At 47.9% G+C, this 16,437-nt stretch overlaps 1 protein-coding gene across 3 annotated transcripts in view; it reads left to right on the top strand.

Moving 5' to 3' along the window:
* Positions 1–16,437, top strand: part of NUP93 (nucleoporin 93) — a 69,921-nt gene that overhangs the window by 46,542 nt on the left and 6,942 nt on the right. For all 3 annotated transcript variants that reach the window (XM_056526194.1, XM_056526197.1, XM_056526196.1), the window contains exons 14-18: positions 1,951–2,077; positions 9,271–9,343; positions 9,614–9,658; positions 9,838–9,954; positions 10,249–10,367. In XM_056526194.1, coding sequence (XP_056382169.1) covers positions 1,951–2,077; positions 9,271–9,343; positions 9,614–9,658; positions 9,838–9,954; positions 10,249–10,367 — 481 coding nt within the window. The remainder of the gene's footprint in view (positions 1–1,950; positions 2,078–9,270; positions 9,344–9,613; positions 9,659–9,837; positions 9,955–10,248; positions 10,368–16,437) is intronic.

Here is a 16,437-nt window from a genome sequence, read left to right on the forward strand (position 1 = left end):
TCAGGAACTGTCCCTAGCAGTAGAAGATCACCTAGCAAACTTGCTCTGGACAGTTCCTGACATGGACGGACAACAGGGAGCACTGTGTCTGACTGGAAAGACTACAATCTTGAGCCTTTTAAATAGAAGTAATCTACAAATCGGTATAATGTTCTGGCATAAATAGTACTAATCTACAAAAAATCTGTATAATGTTCTGGCACCAGCTGCTTTGGGAAAAAAAAATCCCTGGAGTACCCTTTTAATTTCAAATCTGTTTTCTTAAGGTTTTCTAGGTTTATTCCAAGTTTCAAAAAAACAATCACTCCAACACTTATAAGTTAATGAAATAGTATTTTTACTAATTAAACAGGCTTCATGATGTTTTAATTTGATTTAACACTGACAGGAAGTTGTGTAGTTCTTTAATTTTCAGTGTAGTGTTGTCTCCAGCTCCTCCCACTTTTCCAGGACAAAAAAAATCATCCTGTGCTGTGCCAGGAGACATGGCTGGAACTTGTCTCTGAGATTAAACCCTTCCCCTGAATGATTTCACCACCGTTGACAAGCCCTTACAGCCTACCTTACTATTTCCCTGTCATATGTACATATATATATCTTATATATTATGACATTGAGAGAAGAATGAGGTGTGTTTAAAGCATAATGCATTGTGCTGAGCAAAGGCAAAGGAGAAGACAGGGAATAAATACAGCACATTCTGCAGACCGTTCTGCTTTGTAGAGCAATGTTCTGGTGGAGTAAGAGGGTGGGAGGGCCGCTATAGATGAGCTAAGAAACGATTGCATTCTGGTAATGGTAGTATTCAACAACTGAAACAATAAGCACAGTGATTTTCTGACATAGAAAGAGAAATTACAATGCTATATGCTTCTGCAGCATTATTCCTTTTTTTTAATTTAAACCTGACATCAGAATGCCCCTTTGAGGTCCAATCTTGTGTGAACTCACAGAAGTTTAACCATTTGAGTCATTGCAATTCAGTGGGAAAAAGTAGCTTTGTTAGTCTCGGTTTCCAGTCCCTACTGAATGTCCATACATAAAGTATTGTTAATACACAGATATTATTATTCTGACATAAATAAACACTGACACCCCGACACTCGAACTAAACACTCCCCAACCAATAACATTATTTTTTTTTACATGTCTCTATAAAAAGTTTTTACACATGACAGGGACACTTTAACATAATATTTGATCTGTCTGATCTCTGGCAATAATGGGGAAGATTTAATCAACAGCTGTGCAGAGAGAGTGCAGAAGTTGCCCATAGCAACCAATGTGATTGCTTCTTACATTTTTAAAAAGGCCTTGATAAATCTTCCACAATATGCCAAAATACAGCAGTAAAGCAATGAGGCACAATCTGATGGCACAAAAAATTCCAAAACCTATTCAAAACCTAGTTTGCCATCTCTGAGTGGGTTTGAACCACTACATTTCAGGTCTTACATTGCACCACACTGGTAAATCTAGTGCAATATGTTAATTTAAAAATAACTATAGCACCCTGGTGTGTCAATTTTAGCCAAAAAACATAACTTGCCTTAGATTTATAGTCTGTGCTCTGAAGAAATGCATCTTCTAAAGCCTCCTCATACTGAATATCCAGTGGTCATTTAGTTCAAATAAATCAGTAGCTACAAAAATGTGAAGTCTATCTCTAGCCTAAAGGGCTTTTACACTGATGGCTTATTTTTAGATATAGCTACCTATGTTTTATTGTTGGAGCTCTGACCCCTGGGACCCTACTGATTAGCAGAATGAAGGTGATACAGACCCTTTTGTTTACTTGGGAGCAGTGTTACCTTTATTCATTGAGTAGACCTGAGCTGAAGTTCTGAACACAACAGCCTGTACATACTAGCAGCCCTGTCCTTATTCTGATGAGTTCATATATGACATATGTTCAGATATGTCATAGGATTTTTGCATCTGTCATTGCAGTGAGCCAAGAAGGAGGCGACCCTATTGGCGTCCGACGTCTAAACTTTGTTCGTCTCCTTATGCTTTACACACGGAAGTTTGAACCAACAGACCCTCGAGAAGCTTTGCAGTATTTTTATTTCCTCAGGTTGGTGCCATACTTGAATAGTTTTTGTTAGAGAAACAATTTTTATAAATATCAAATCTTTATCGGCTCTATTGGGGGACACAGACCGTGGGTGTATGCTGCTGTCTCTAGGAGGTATGACACTATGGCAACAAGAGAAGTCTGCTCCTCCCAGCAGGATATACCCGCCTCCAGGCCCTGAGCTAATCAGTTTTAGCTTAGTGTCTGAAGGAAGTTGACATGGTCTGGATTTCTCCAGACCAGGTCTTATGTTTTATTATTTTCCTAGTTAGGGAATGTGTTCGTTTTTTATTCCTTTTTCTTTCACGTTTTCAGGTGGGGACTCAGGAACTGCGGCTCATTGTTTCCCCATTGCGATTGAGGGGGCACAGACATTGCGTATATGCGCTGTTCACCCCCTCTCGCCAAAGGTCAGCGTCTGGGGTTGTACCTCATGGGTCCGGGTCCCCCTATTTCCCTGCCCCCCTCGCTCGCACATGGTAGCTCGGCATGGCGCAGGTAACAGAAAGCTGACTGAAGACCTCGCAGAAGACTCCATTAGGTAAGTTCTTCTGACTGATGTGAGTATATATTTTTCTCCCTTTAGGTGCTGACTTGCAACCTCTGGAGACCCTCATTTTTTGGCCCACCTTTCAGGATCAAAGGGGCTGGCCTGTGTTGGGGCTCTATCTTTATTCAAAAAAGGGGCGACCAATGGCATTTTGGGAAGGAAGGGGTTACTTTATTACTATGTACGTGTGTGTGTTTTTATACTATGCAGCTTTCAGCCGCGGTGCTTGCTATGCGGCTGACAGCCGCGGCGCTGTGCTGTTCGGCGCACGAAGCGCCGACTTATTTTCAGTTTCGGCAGCAGACAGCTGCCGGCGGATATGTGTATCGCCCGCTCACTTCCCTGCCACAGATGCGACTGATGTGCGCCCGGGGCAAGGAGCGGGCGCCAATACTATTGTTCTTCACGGCGGCCGGGGCGCTATAGCTCCACCCACAGGGCCGCTGGAGCTTACTGGAGGCGCGAATCGCCCTCCAATCAGCGCCGTGCGCGCACGCTTTTCGGGGGCAGTGGCCAATTAGACAGTGCCTCTGCTCCAGGCATGCCCCTCTATGGCTATTGGCTGGCCTGTTTCTCCCTCTCTATCTCTCAGAGCGGAGTTCTCCTCACAGCAGCTGCCACAGGGGACACAGACTCGGGTGAGAGAGTTCTTTTTTTCATTATGTCCGTACCCAGAACTGTTCCTCCCTCTAAACAGACAACTGGAGCATTAGTTTCCTATTTTGTCTGTAAGAACTGTAATTCCAAAATGCCTGGTTCTGCTGAACCCACTTGCTCTGCCTGCTCCTCTGCTGCACCAGACCCCATTGTACCCCGGAAGCTCTTTCAGTTCATGTATATGGCTGACTTGACTCAAGTCTCCCGTTCGGTGGCTGAGGCCTCCCGTGATGTGGTGTCTGCCTTGAAGTCTGCCCTGCGCCGGCCCTCTAAAGGGCCCAGCTCCCCTTCTCCACATACTACACGCTCTCACAAGCGTACTAGGGGTGCATCTTCTGACTCTTCCATTGAGTCTTCAGGTAGACGTGGGCGCTCCCCTCGTGGGTCCCGCCCCCCTGGTCATCTGGTCACAAACGTTGTTCCCGGAGTCGCCACTCTGCCTCGCCAGAGCCATGTCCCGGTCAGGGTCGCCCCCCTCCAGGGCTGCCTCCACTCGTTTGCATTCTCCTGGTGAATTGGCGGATGAGGCTTTCGAATCGGCATCTGAAAGCCTCCCCCCCCCCAGAGGATCTGTCTGCTTTGGTTCTCCAATGCTCTAAAGCTGAGGAATGTCTGTGCACAGCTTCCATGCAGTCAGCCCGTTGTGCTGCCTTTGCTGTGGGTCACCTGGCGGCCCTCCGCCGCTCCATGTGGCTTAAGGCTTTGGATGCGGATGCTTCTTCCAAAAGGTCTCTCACCGAGCTTCCTTTTACTGGTGCCCGTCTTTTTGTAGAAAGTAATATGAATGGTCACAGCCTTTAATGACCACAATTATTAAAGCACAACACTGCAGCTCTAGGCCGCTCCAGGTGGAGCAAAAATTAGAATATAGTTAAAAACTTTCATCCAATAAAAGACACTTTCCCTGTGGGTAATGATAAACCCACTCTGGAATGATACCAATGATAGCACGGGAATGTCTCAAAATTGTTATCATTACCCACAGGGAAAGTGTCTTTTATTGGATGAAAGTTTTTAACTATATTCTAATTTTTGCTCCACCTGGAGCGGCCTAGAGCTGCAGTGTTGTGCTTTAATAATTGTGGTCATTAAAGGCTGTGACCATTCATATTACTTTCTATATATGGATTATTAACCCTTTTGAGTGTTTAATTAACCCTTTGTGTGTTGTGTTACCCCTGAGGAAGCCTGGTTATGCCCGTCTTTTTGGCAAGCACCTTGACGATATTATCTCTGAGGCGATGGGGGCTAATAGTTCCTTGTTGCCTCAAAATAAGGCTCGCTCTACTTCCCAGAGGAAGTCCTCTTCCTTTCGGGCCCTTTCGGACTTTTGGCCCCAATAAGGGGTCGGGGCAGGCGCCTTCGCGGGACAAGAAGGCTCCCTCGTTCCGGGCGCGCCCGTCTTGGAAGTCGGACACCAATTGTTCAGGCTGTTTTGCGGCCAAATCGGGCAACCGCAAACCCACTTCCGCATGAAGTGATGCCCCCACCCGCAGATTTTTCTCGGGTGGGAGGTCGTCTCTTATTTTTTCGAGACATCTGGACCACACACATTCAGGACTCTTGGGTCAGGGACGTGGTGTCCAACGGATACCGAATCGAGTTTGCCTCTGTCCCGAGGGATCGTTTTTTTTTTCAGTCCCGTGCTCCCCGGTCTCCTTCTCTGGCGAATCAGTTTCAAGAGGCTCTCCGGTCCCTGCTTCTCCAGGGAGTTATTGTCCCCGTTCCTCCAAGGGAACGTTTTCGGGGTTTCTATTCCACTCTTTTTGTGGTCCCCAAGAAGGGCGGTTCGGTGCGGCCAATCCTGGACCTCAAGCGTCTCAACCGTCATCTTCTCATCCGCCACTTCCGAATGGAATCCCTCCGTTCGGTAGTGCCATCCATGGAACAAGGGGAATTTCTTTCTTCGGTGGACATCAAAGAAGCCTACCTCCATGTTCCAATATTTCCCGGCCATCAACGGTATCTCTGTTTTGCCGTTCCGGAGGGGCATTTTCAATTCGTAGCCCTCCCCTTTGGTCTGGCCACTGCTCCTCAGGTCTTTACCAAGATCCTTGCGCCAGTGATAGGCATGTTGCGGTCGAGAGGAGTCTCAGTGATCCCTTACCTAGACGACCTTCTCATCAAGGCTCCCACCAGAGTCCAGACCCTGGAGAATGTGGATCTCACCCTCCAGACCCTGGATCGCTTCGGGTGGATGGTCAACAGGGACAAGTCTGTCCTTTCTCCCACCCAGTTTTTGATCTTCCTGGGACTTCAATTCAACACGGCCTCTGCCCGGATTTGCCTTCCGCCGGACAAACGTCTGACTCTCCTGTCAGGAGTCCGCTCCCTTCGGGCCCAGGTCCCAGTTTCCATCCGCGTTTGCATGGAAGTCTTGGGTCGGATGGTAGCGACCATGGAGGCCGTACCGTTTGCCCAGTTTCATTACCGTCCCCTTCAACTGGCGATTCTCTCTCGATGGGACAGATCTCCTCTGTCTCTCGATCGCAAGATTTCTCTCCCTCGTCGGATCCATCAGTCTCTGCTCTGGTGGCTCCGCTCCCCCTTTCTTCTTCAGGGGCGATCATTTCTTCCCCTCCACTGGCAGGTGGTTAAAACGGATGCCAGTCTGTCGGGGTGGGGCGGTGTGTTCAGGGACTGGACGGTTCAAGGCCTCTGGTCTCCCCGGGAAGCCCTTCTTAACATCTTGGAACTGAGGGCGATTCTTCTATGCCTTCTTCATTGGGAGTCCCTGCTTCAGTCCCGCCCTGTCCGCGTCCAGTCGGACAACGCCACGGCCGTGGCGTACATAAATCGGCAAGGCGGCACTCGCACCTCGGCAGCCATGGCCGAGGTGACGAAGATTCTCATCTGGGTGGAAAACAAGGTTCCGGCCATTTTGGTGATTCACATTCCGGGTGTGCGCAACTGGGAAGCGGACTTCCTCAGCCGGTCCTCAGCCGACGCCGGCGAGTGGTCCCTGCATCCAGAGGTCTTCGCGCAGATCTTCGACCTCTGGGGCATTCCAGATGTGGACCTCTTCGCGTCTCGGCACAATCGGAAGATCCTTCCGTTTGTGGCGAAGTCCCGGGACCCCCTGGCGCTAGCGGTGGACGCCCTAGTGATTCCTTGGACGGGGTTTGCTCTGCCCTATCTGTTTCCTCCCCTTCTGTTCCTTCCCAGGGTTCTGAGGAAGCTCAAAGCGGAGGATGTTCCTGCCATACTGATAGCTCTGGATTGGCCCCGAAGGTCGTGGTACGCCGATGTGGTCAGGCTCCTGGACGACACTCCACTACGCCTTCCACTTCGTTCGAACCTGCTGTCTCAGGGTCCTCTTTGCCACCCCAATTTACAGTCGCTGCATTTGACGGTGTGGCGGTTGAGACCGCGGTTTTGAGAGCCCGCGGTTTCTCTTCCAAAGTCATTCGCACCATGCTCAGGGCTCGTAAGCCGTCCTCGGCAAAAATTTACCACCGTACTTGGCGGTCTTATTTTCGTTGGTGTGAAGCTCAGGTTTTGTCTCCTGTTACTTTTTCTGTTCCCCGTCTTCTCTCTTTCTTGCAGTCGGGTTTGGAACTGGGTTTGTCTCTCAGTTCCCTTAAGGGTCAGGTTTCGGCCCTTTCTATTATTTTCCAGCGTTCCTCTGGCTTCTAACTCTCATTTCCGGACCTTTCTTCAAGGAGTGGCGCATGCTGCCCCTCCTTATCGGTCACCTTCTCCCCATTGGGACTTGAATCTGGTTCTGGGGGTCCTCCAAGGGGAACCTTTTGAACCCCTTAGGGAGGTGTCCCTGCGCCTCCTTTCTTGGAAAGTGGCGTTTCTTGTTGCTATCACCTCCATTCGGAGAGTGTCTGAATTGGCAGCTATCTCCTGCCCTTCTCCGTTTCTGGTGCTTCATCAGGACAAGGCTGTCTTCCGGCCAGATCCTTCCTTTTTGCCTAAGGTTGCTTCGGCCTTTCATCTCAATGAGGACATTGTTCTTCCGTCCTTTTTGTCCCGCTCCTTTTCATCCTAAGGAGCATTTACTCCACAAACTTGATGTGGTTCGGGCTGTTAGGTCTTACCTCTCTATCACTTCTTCGTTTCGTCAGTGTGATTCCTTTTTCATCCTTACGGAAGGTCATCGCAAGGGACAACCTGCTTCCATGGCCACCATTTCTCGGTGGATCCAGTCTGCCATTTTGGAAGCCTATCGCTGTAGGGGGAAGGTTCCTCCCTTCAGGGTTGTGGCTCATTCTACCCATTCAGTTTGGGCATCCTGGGCTCTCCAGAACAAGGCCTCGGCCTCGCAGATTTGCAAGGCGGCTACTTGGTCGTCTTTGCAAACTTTCTCAAGGTTCTACCGGGTTCATACCTTTGCATCGGCTGATGCTAGTCTGGGCCATAAAGTGCGGCAGTGGAACAGCTGTCCGCCTAACTGATTATCTGCCCACCCAAGGGACGGCTTTGGTACGTCCCCACGGTCTGTGTCCCCCAATGGAGCCGATAGAGAAAAGGAGATTTTTTAACACTTACCGTAAAATCTTTCTCGAAGGTTGTATTGGGGGACACAGCTCCTGCCCTTTTGGGTTTCTCTTTGGTTCTCTGTCCGAGGGTGTGTTCAGTTATATTTTTTCTTCTGGTTCTCGGACAGTTCGTGTTTTTTCCTTGACCTGACGGTCCTCTCCTATTGCTCTGGTAATAAAACTGATTAGCTCAGGGCCTGGAGGCGGGTATATCCTTCTGGGAGGAGCCGACTTTTTTTGTTGCCATAGTGTCATACCTCCTAGAGACAGCAGCATACACACACGGTCTGTGTCACCCAATGGAAGCTTCGAGAAAGAGATTTTACAGTGTGTTAAAAAATCCCCCTTTTTTCCTGCTTGTGAGTTACAATTAGGGCGTACAAGCCAACATATAATACTGAGAAAATAATTTCCCTATATTTACCTCAACCCCCCCACAAGCAGGAAAAAAACAAATGTCTCAAACCCATTACTTTAGTCATTTAAGATTCTCTACCATTGACCCAGTATTCTATTGCTCCAAACAATTGTACCTCTTCCCTTTAGCAATAAAAGCACAGACAGATAAATGAAAGCTACCATGTGTCTTGCCTGTACAGTTATCTAGCAGTGTCAGCAGTTTGGAAAGTGATTTGCAGCTGACAGATTCTCTTTTAAGATTTAACTGATCTTTCAAAGACGTGTAGACCCTTCACCTTTTCTCAGCTATATAATTTACATGTACAGTGGTCCCTCAAGTTACAATATTAATTGGTTCCGGGACGATCATTGTATGTTGAGACCATAACTCTGTGGAAACCTGGTAATTGGTTCTGAAGCCACCAAAATGTCATCCAAAGATAAGAAAAAGTGAGGATTAAATAGAAATAAGTAGATAACTAACATAGATAAAGCAAATTCTTACATATAAAAGTAAGAAAGATCTGCTGGGAGCTGTAAATCACTGTCTATTTCAGTGTTTCCCATCCAGGGTGTCTCCAGCTGTTGCAAAACTACAACTCCCAGCATGCCTGGACAGCCAAAGGCTGTCCAGGCATGCTGGGATTTGTAGTTTTGCAACAGCTGGAGGCACCCTTGTAGGGAAAGACTGGTCTATATAGAGGACAGGAGCTTCTTCAGGGTCCATCTACAGTACACGCAAAATGTAGCCGCCCTTACCGGTGTCCAAAGGAGCAGCTAACCCTGGCACAGGTAATGAGTACAGAACATGTAATACCTCCCTGTACTGTAGCGAGGTGCTACCAGTCAGTCAGTGCATGCACTTCAGTAGTAGAGGTGTAAATGTCCATTCTAATTGGTCAGTTCTTCCAGCCATTGACATGTTTCACAGATCTGGGCTGTCCATACATTGTATGTTGAGTCTGGTTTCAAGTTACAATGGTCCAGAAAAAAACATTATATGTTGAAACTATTGTATGTTGAGGCCATTGTAAGTTGAGGGATCACTGTACTGTACTGAAATAGTGCTCTGCATTATTAAATTATTATTTTTCTTCCAGAAATGAGAAGAACAGTCAGGATAAGAATATGTTCCTGCGGTGTGTCAGTGAACTAGTGATTGAAAGTCGAGAGGTAAGGACACTCCCATTCTTAAAGGGGTTTTTCAAGGAAAAGTAACTGATGCATTATCCTTAGGAGGCTTTCATCTCCATACATTGTTTACATCCAGGCCCCACAGCTGTGCATTTTAGCCGATCAGTGGGGGTGTTGGGTGTTTGTACCCCGAAAAACAGCTATTGATGGCCTATCCAGTTGGCTTTTCCTGGAAAGCCCCTTTTTAAGATTTATTTTCCTTGTTCAGGTTTGTTTCTGATGCAGTTTTTTTTCCCCTTTCACTTATAGTTTGATATGCTTCTTGGGAAGTTGGAGAAGGATGGTACAAGAAAGGTAGTAAGATTGTCATTTGTTACATTCACTATTTATCAAATATATATAATGAAGCTGTGACATTATATGCATTTTGTCACAAAGAATTGTATGTCAAAGAAAAGAACATACTACAATTTTATTCTATCATACATTATCCATTGTCTTCACACCGTGTAACATTTTTGTTATGTTGGCAGCCTGGAGCAATTGATAAGTTTACAAAGGACACAAATCCTATCATAAATGAGGTGGCATCTGTAGCAGAACAAAAGGGGCTATTTGAGGAAGCCGCAAAGCTCTATGATTTGGCAAAGGTAAATATGTTGCATTACATCCCAATGAGTGCGTCTTAATAACTTTAGTACCTTGCAGTTTTGAAAAATAGGGTTTTAAGAATCTTTCTTTAGGATAGAGTATGTATTTACTTCAACAATTCTTACTTTGTAATAGTTGACCATCATAACTATTCCAGTCAAAAAAAGAAAACGGTTTATAGAGTTTATCTAGTAATATTGCTATCCTATAGTGATTTCTTACTGTATTTATACAAGAACATACTCTTGAATCATAAAGTTTCATATAGATGGCTCTTGTTAATTTTTCTGCAGAACCCAGACAAGGTTTTGGAGTTGACCAATAAGTTGTTGAGTCCAGTTATTTCTCAAATCAGTTCTCCGCAGTCTAACAAGGAACGACTGAAAAATATGGCACTGTCTATCGCTGAAAGGTGAGAAGATTCGATGACTGCAATATCTTATGGTGATTCTCAGTGGTTTAGAGGAGAAAAGAGCACAAATCTACGGCACCCTCTCATATATAAACAGTAGTGTCTTTGCAAAATCTGCATCGGAATTCTGTGTGTAGCAAATTCTTTCTACTGTTATGGGTTTATGCCGTTTTTATGAAGACACTAAATGGTCTTATAGAAGGCCAGTATTCACTTAAATGTGTAATCCAGCAACTAAAACTTTCTTGATAGAAGGAATGGGGACCTGACTCCCCCAGCTGAATGGAGCAGTAGGCCAAATAAGTGCACTGCAGCTCCATTTACTCACGTACTCTTTCTTCAGCAACTCAATTTGCCACTTTATTCAGCTGGCAAGGTCAGGTCCCCTTTCTAAAAGAACGGAGGTTACAGCAGTCAGACCCCCCTGCCCCCATGATCTGGAATACTCCTTTAATACCAACTTGTTGTACACTTTGCTTTGGGTGCTGCAGTCTGCACTATCACTATGTCCCTAGCTTTGGGCCTTGCTAGGCCCCTTTGTAATAGGGGCGTGGATTTGGCTACAGCCACAGTGAAAAGACTGCGTGCCTTTTTTCTGCTGCCTGCTTGTTACCTGTTCCTCCTCTTGCAAGTATATAAAACCAGACTCAAATGCTAAAAACGGATGCACACCCGCAATAAATATGTTGAAAAAGTAAAAAATGTTATTAGATACACAGGCTATACAATACCAACAGAAAAAAGACACAAGTAAAACACTTAAAAAGGCTCTAAACTGAGCCACACTAAAATGAAGAGTAATAATGTATCGCCCTATTCAATACCAAGATACCTATAATGACCACTCATCAGCCACCAGTGCTCCCCTCAATAACATACAATATGTAATCTCAACAATCCATTATAATAATGTAGAAGAGAAGCCTGCAGATGGAATCGCTGGAAGGTAAATATACAGCTGTACACACCATAGAATTCAGATAATATAAGAATGCACCTGTGTAGGCTAGACAGCTAGTATATAAAAAAACAATGGTGGGAGGAAAAGGCCTGGTTAGGGAGGACAAAACAAAATGTCACCAATTAGCCATCCGTGAGAGACCCCCTTTTCCTCCCACCATTGTTTTTTATATACTAGCTGTCTATCCTTCTCCAGTGTTCCTCGATGTGACATGTCGACCACTAGGACACTAGGGTGCAATGCTCTGCAATCTGCACATACCCCCATGTATATAGGAGTGCACAGACTATGGTGCAATGCAGTCTGCACTCACATCCCTGTGTGTATAGGAATGTGTGTACGCTACAGCAGTGTTTCCCAACCCAGTCCTCAAGGCACACCAACATTTCGGGTTTTTTCAATTACTCCATTGGAATAGAACAGGGAAAAATTGAAATCCTGGACTGTTGGTGTGCCTTGAGGACTGGGTTGGGAAACACTGCGCTACAGATACAGAAACTAGGGCAATGTACAGATAACACCTGAAAGACAATTGACGCAAATGTACATCCTGGTTTGTATCATGCATGGCCATTGTACATAATTTTTCAATAAAAAACTGATAAAATCCTTTTTTTTTTTCATGTTAGTGTTTTTTCCGATTAATCGATTAAATTATAGACAATTAATTGATCATTCAAATAATTGTTAGCTGCAGCTTCTGCTGGTAGAGCACTTTTGCTAAGGTTCTGTTAGGCTGTTCTTGAGATCCAGGGCCCATCTGGATCCAACTAATGTGTTATACTACGTTGCATACTCCAGCTGCTTTTGATTCACTGTTAGAGCTGTTCTCTCGTGACTTCCATAATTAAGATTTAGCTATTGCTGTCTTTGTCTCTTGAATGCCATGGATACCAACTCTAGTAGAGTCTATTTACCATTTATCTGTACCCCCCCCCCCCCCATGCTCTCCTATGGTCCTTGCCATTTTCAACACTACTTGTCAGCCTTATCCCAGACATATGTGGTAGTCGGTAGCCCTCTAGGGCTACATAATGAGCTTGTATTTTTGCAGTCTCTAGATTACCTCTTCCTGCACAGCCTTGTAATGAGACTCCCTCCACCCTCTGTTGTGTAATAGTCTGTTAGCTTCAAGCCTTTCATTTGGCCTTTCTGAGATCCATTTAAACTTTTTTTTTTCCCTCTGATGTTCCCTTCTGCTACCTTTCCACAAATAAACCTTTCGTCTTGTTGTTCTTGGCCTACTGACTGGCCCTTTCAACCTCCTGCGGGATCCCAGTACTCCCAGACAATGTTTCTGTGAAGCTCCTTTATACTCAATTAACCTGTACGTTTTTTCTTCTTTGCTCTAATCTCTCTTGTACATTTCATGGAGATTCTTCCCCTAGCTTTTTTCCGGGGATGGACCTTCTTTCACTGTTTGTCTCTAGATTTCTTGTTTGGGGTCTATCTGGTCTTTCACAATGTCTGCCCCTTCATCCTCCCAGGGTCCTGCAACCCTGCAATTTCCCACTGTCAACCTAGATCTTGATGCAGGCAAAATTCCTGGTGGTTCTACTGAATCCGCCTGCTCCTCCAAGCTAGCCTGTCTGTTTCTGTATCCCGTGATGTTCTGTCGGAATGCGTTGGGCCCTCCCCTCCTCCAGAGTGGGTATCTTCCCTTACCCAGTCGATTTCTGAATTGGCTAGGGTCTCCAAATCTGTGGCCTCTGCCTTGGAGCGGTCTTCTCTGCGGGATTCCCCAAGGGAATCGTGCTCCGTATCCCCTGACCCTCTATTCCACCGTGCTCAAAAGCACTCTAAGGTAGTTACTTCTGGCTCTTCTCTAAAGCACATCCGGGGTATTCACTCTTCCCACAGGTCTCGCTCCTCTTCCCCGGCTCACCGGCAGCACCCCCTCTCCAGAGGCCGTTCTCCGGGTTAATCGTTCTAGGTCCCCGTCCCTTCGTTCTAGGTCTCACTCACCTCAGTCCAAAGCTGCCTCCGCAGGTTCCCACTCCCCAGGGGAAGTAGCGGATGACGGGGTCAGATTCCGCCTCGGATCATGCGAACTACTCTGCAAGGTCCGAAATGGTGGACGGGGTTGTGTCAGCCATCAGGGACACTTTTCAGCTGGAGGACCCCAGAACTTCGGATCCTGATCCGGAAGTTTCTTTTCGCCGCTCTCGGAGGGGCCAAGGCGGTTTCGGTTTTGGCTTCCCAGCTTCGCCAGGGTATCCTTTCGGGTGCTCACAGGGAGGAATTGGCAGACGTGGCTTGCTAGCTCTCTCAGGCCGTTGACTTTCTCTGCTCAGCGGTCTGAGAGTCCGCTCGCTGCGCGGCCTTTGCTTCGTGTAACTTGATTGCCGTTCGCCACTCCATGTGGCTGAAGGCGTGGGATGCTGATGCGGCTTCAAAGCGATCACTACAGTTACCCTTCTCCGGTTCCCGGCTCTTTGGGAAACGGCTGGATGAAATGATCTCCGAAGCTATGGGAGGTAAGAGTTCTCTGCTGCCGCAGAACAAACCTCATCGCTCTGACCCCCGTCGGAAAGCTACTTCCTTTCAGCCATTTGCATCGGGTCGCCCTCCCAAACAGACGCACCCCCAGCCTCTCAAAGCCCCCTCTTTCAAGGCACGTCCTTCCTGGAAGTCGGACAATCGATCTGGCAGTTTTTCGGCCAGGTCTGGTATCCGTAAGCCTTCCTCTTCTTGAAGAGGCGCCCCCACCTGCGTCATCGTCTTCTCGGGTGGGAGGTCGCCTGTCTCTTTTCCAGGACATTTGGCTGGCTCAGGTCCAGGACTCTTTGGTACGGGATGTCATTTCGGAGGTTTATCTGATAGAATTTGCTTCCATCCCCAAGAACCGTTTCTTCCGATCCTGCCCTCCGCGTTCCCCCTCAGCGGCTTTTCAGGTCGCTGTGCGTACACTCCTCTCTCAGGGAGTGATAGTGCCAGTTCCACCAGGGGAGCGCTTTTCAGGGTTCTACTCAAACCTCCTCGTTGTTCCCAAGAAGGAGAGCTCTGTCCGCCCCATTCCAGACCTCAAGTTACTCAATCGCCATTTGCTTCTCTGTAACTTTCGAATGGAGTCTCTCCGATCCGTGGTGGCTTCCATGGACCAGGGCGAGTTTCTTCGGTGGACATCTGGGATGCCTATCTCCACATCCCTATTTTCCCGGCTCATCAGTGTTTTCTTCGCTTCGCTGTTCCGGCGGGCCACTTTCAATTTTTGGTGCTCCCTTTTGGCTTAGCGACAGCTCCCAGGGTCTTCACCAAGGTCATGGTGGCAGTGATTGCCATTCTTCAGAGCCAGGGGATCTCAGTTCTCCCCTACCTTTTAATCAAGGCACAGTCCCAGTCCCAAAACCTGGAGAGTCTTCAGATCACGGTTCAGACCCTGTCCTCTTTCGGCTGGGTGATCAACCGGGAGAAGTCTCATCTGTCCCCTTCCCAGTCTCTGATATTTCTGGGTCTCCTTTTCGACACAGCAGTAGCCCATGTTAGTCTTCCTTTAGACGAACGACGCTCACTGCAGCTGGGTGTCCGTCGCCTACGACGCCCCTCCCTGATTACAATTCGTTTCTGCATGGAGGTCCTGCACCGGATGGTGGCTGCCATAGAAGCAGTCCCCTCCGCCCAGTTTCATTGTTGCCCCCTCCAACTGGCCATATTGGCCAGATGGGACAAGTCTCTGTTTTCCCTGAATCGGCAGATCCTTTTGCCTCCGGCTGTACGGCGGTCCCTTTTTTGGTGGCTCCATTTTCCCCTTCTTCTTCTTGGGAGGTCCTTCCTCCCCCTCAATTGGCAGGTCGTCACGACCGATGCGAGTCTCCAGGGCTGGGGAGGCGTGTTTCAGGACCTGATGGTCCAGCGTCGCCGGTCTCGGGTCGTTGGTCCCCTCAGGAAACCCGCCTTTCCATCAATCTCCTAGACTCCGGGCCATCTTTCTTTGCCTCCTCCACTAGGAGAGTCCCCTTCAGTATCGGCCGGTCAGTGTTCAGTCTGACAACGCAACGGCCGTCTCATACATCAATCGCCAAGGTGGCACGCGAAGTTGCTCGGCGATGGAGGTCTCCAGAATTCTGGTCTGGGCCGAAGCTCGAGTTCCTGCTCTCTCTGCGATCCACATTCCGGGGGTGGATCCGGGGGAGGGATCTCTCCACCCGGAGGTGTTTGCACAGATCTGCAATCTCTGGGGGACCCCGGACGTGGATCTCTTCGCATCTCGCCACAACAGGAGGGTTCCCCGCTTTGTTGCGAAGTCGCAAGACCTTCTGGCTTTGGCGGTGGACGCTCTGGTCATTCCGTAGTCGGCCTTCTGTCTCCCTTACCTCTTTCCGCCCCTTCCTCTCCTGCCCAGGGTTCTGAAGAAATTCAAGGCGGAGGGCGTTCCTGCCATTCTGGTGGCTCCAGATTGGCCCAGACGCGCTTGGTACACAGACGTGATTCGGCTGGTCGACAACGTACCGCTGCGTCTTCCTCTTCGCCCAGATCTGCTCTCTAGAGGTCCTCTTTGCCACCCCAGTTTACTGTCTCTGCATTTGACCGCGTGGCAGTTGAAACTGCAGTATTGAGAGCGGGGGTTTTCCTCCGGGGCAATTCGGACCATGCTTCGAGCACGGAAGCCCTCATCCGCCAGGATTTATCACACTTGGAAAGCTTCTTTCCGGTGGTGCGAGGCGCATTCTTTTGCCCCAGTCGTGTTTTCCTTTCCACATAAGGGTCAAGTGTCTGCTCTTTCTATTCTGTTCCAATGGCAGTTGGCTTCTAATTCTTATATCCGCACTTTTCTGCAGGTGTGGCCCATAAGACGCCACTTTTCAGATCCCCCATTCCTCCGTAGGTCCTGAACCTGGTACTTGGGGCCTTGAGGGAGGCTCCGTTTGAACCTCTTCGGGATGCCTCTCTTCACATCCTTTCGTGGAATGTCGCCTTTCTCATCGCTATCACTTCCATTCGGATGGTCTCCGAGTTGGCGTCTCTTTCCTGTCGTTCCCCTCTTTTGGTCTTTCATCAGGACAAGGTGGTTTCTGGTCCACCTCCTTCTTTTGAGCCCAAAGTGGTTTCCTCTTTTCATGTGAATGAAGAGATTGTTCTCCCTTCCTCTTGTCCGTCCCCTTCCAATGC

Source organism: Hyla sarda, chromosome 6 (assembly GCF_029499605.1).
Source record: "Hyla sarda isolate aHylSar1 chromosome 6, aHylSar1.hap1, whole genome shotgun sequence".
NCBI classification, from domain to species: Eukaryota; Metazoa; Chordata; class Amphibia; order Anura; family Hylidae; genus Hyla; species Hyla sarda.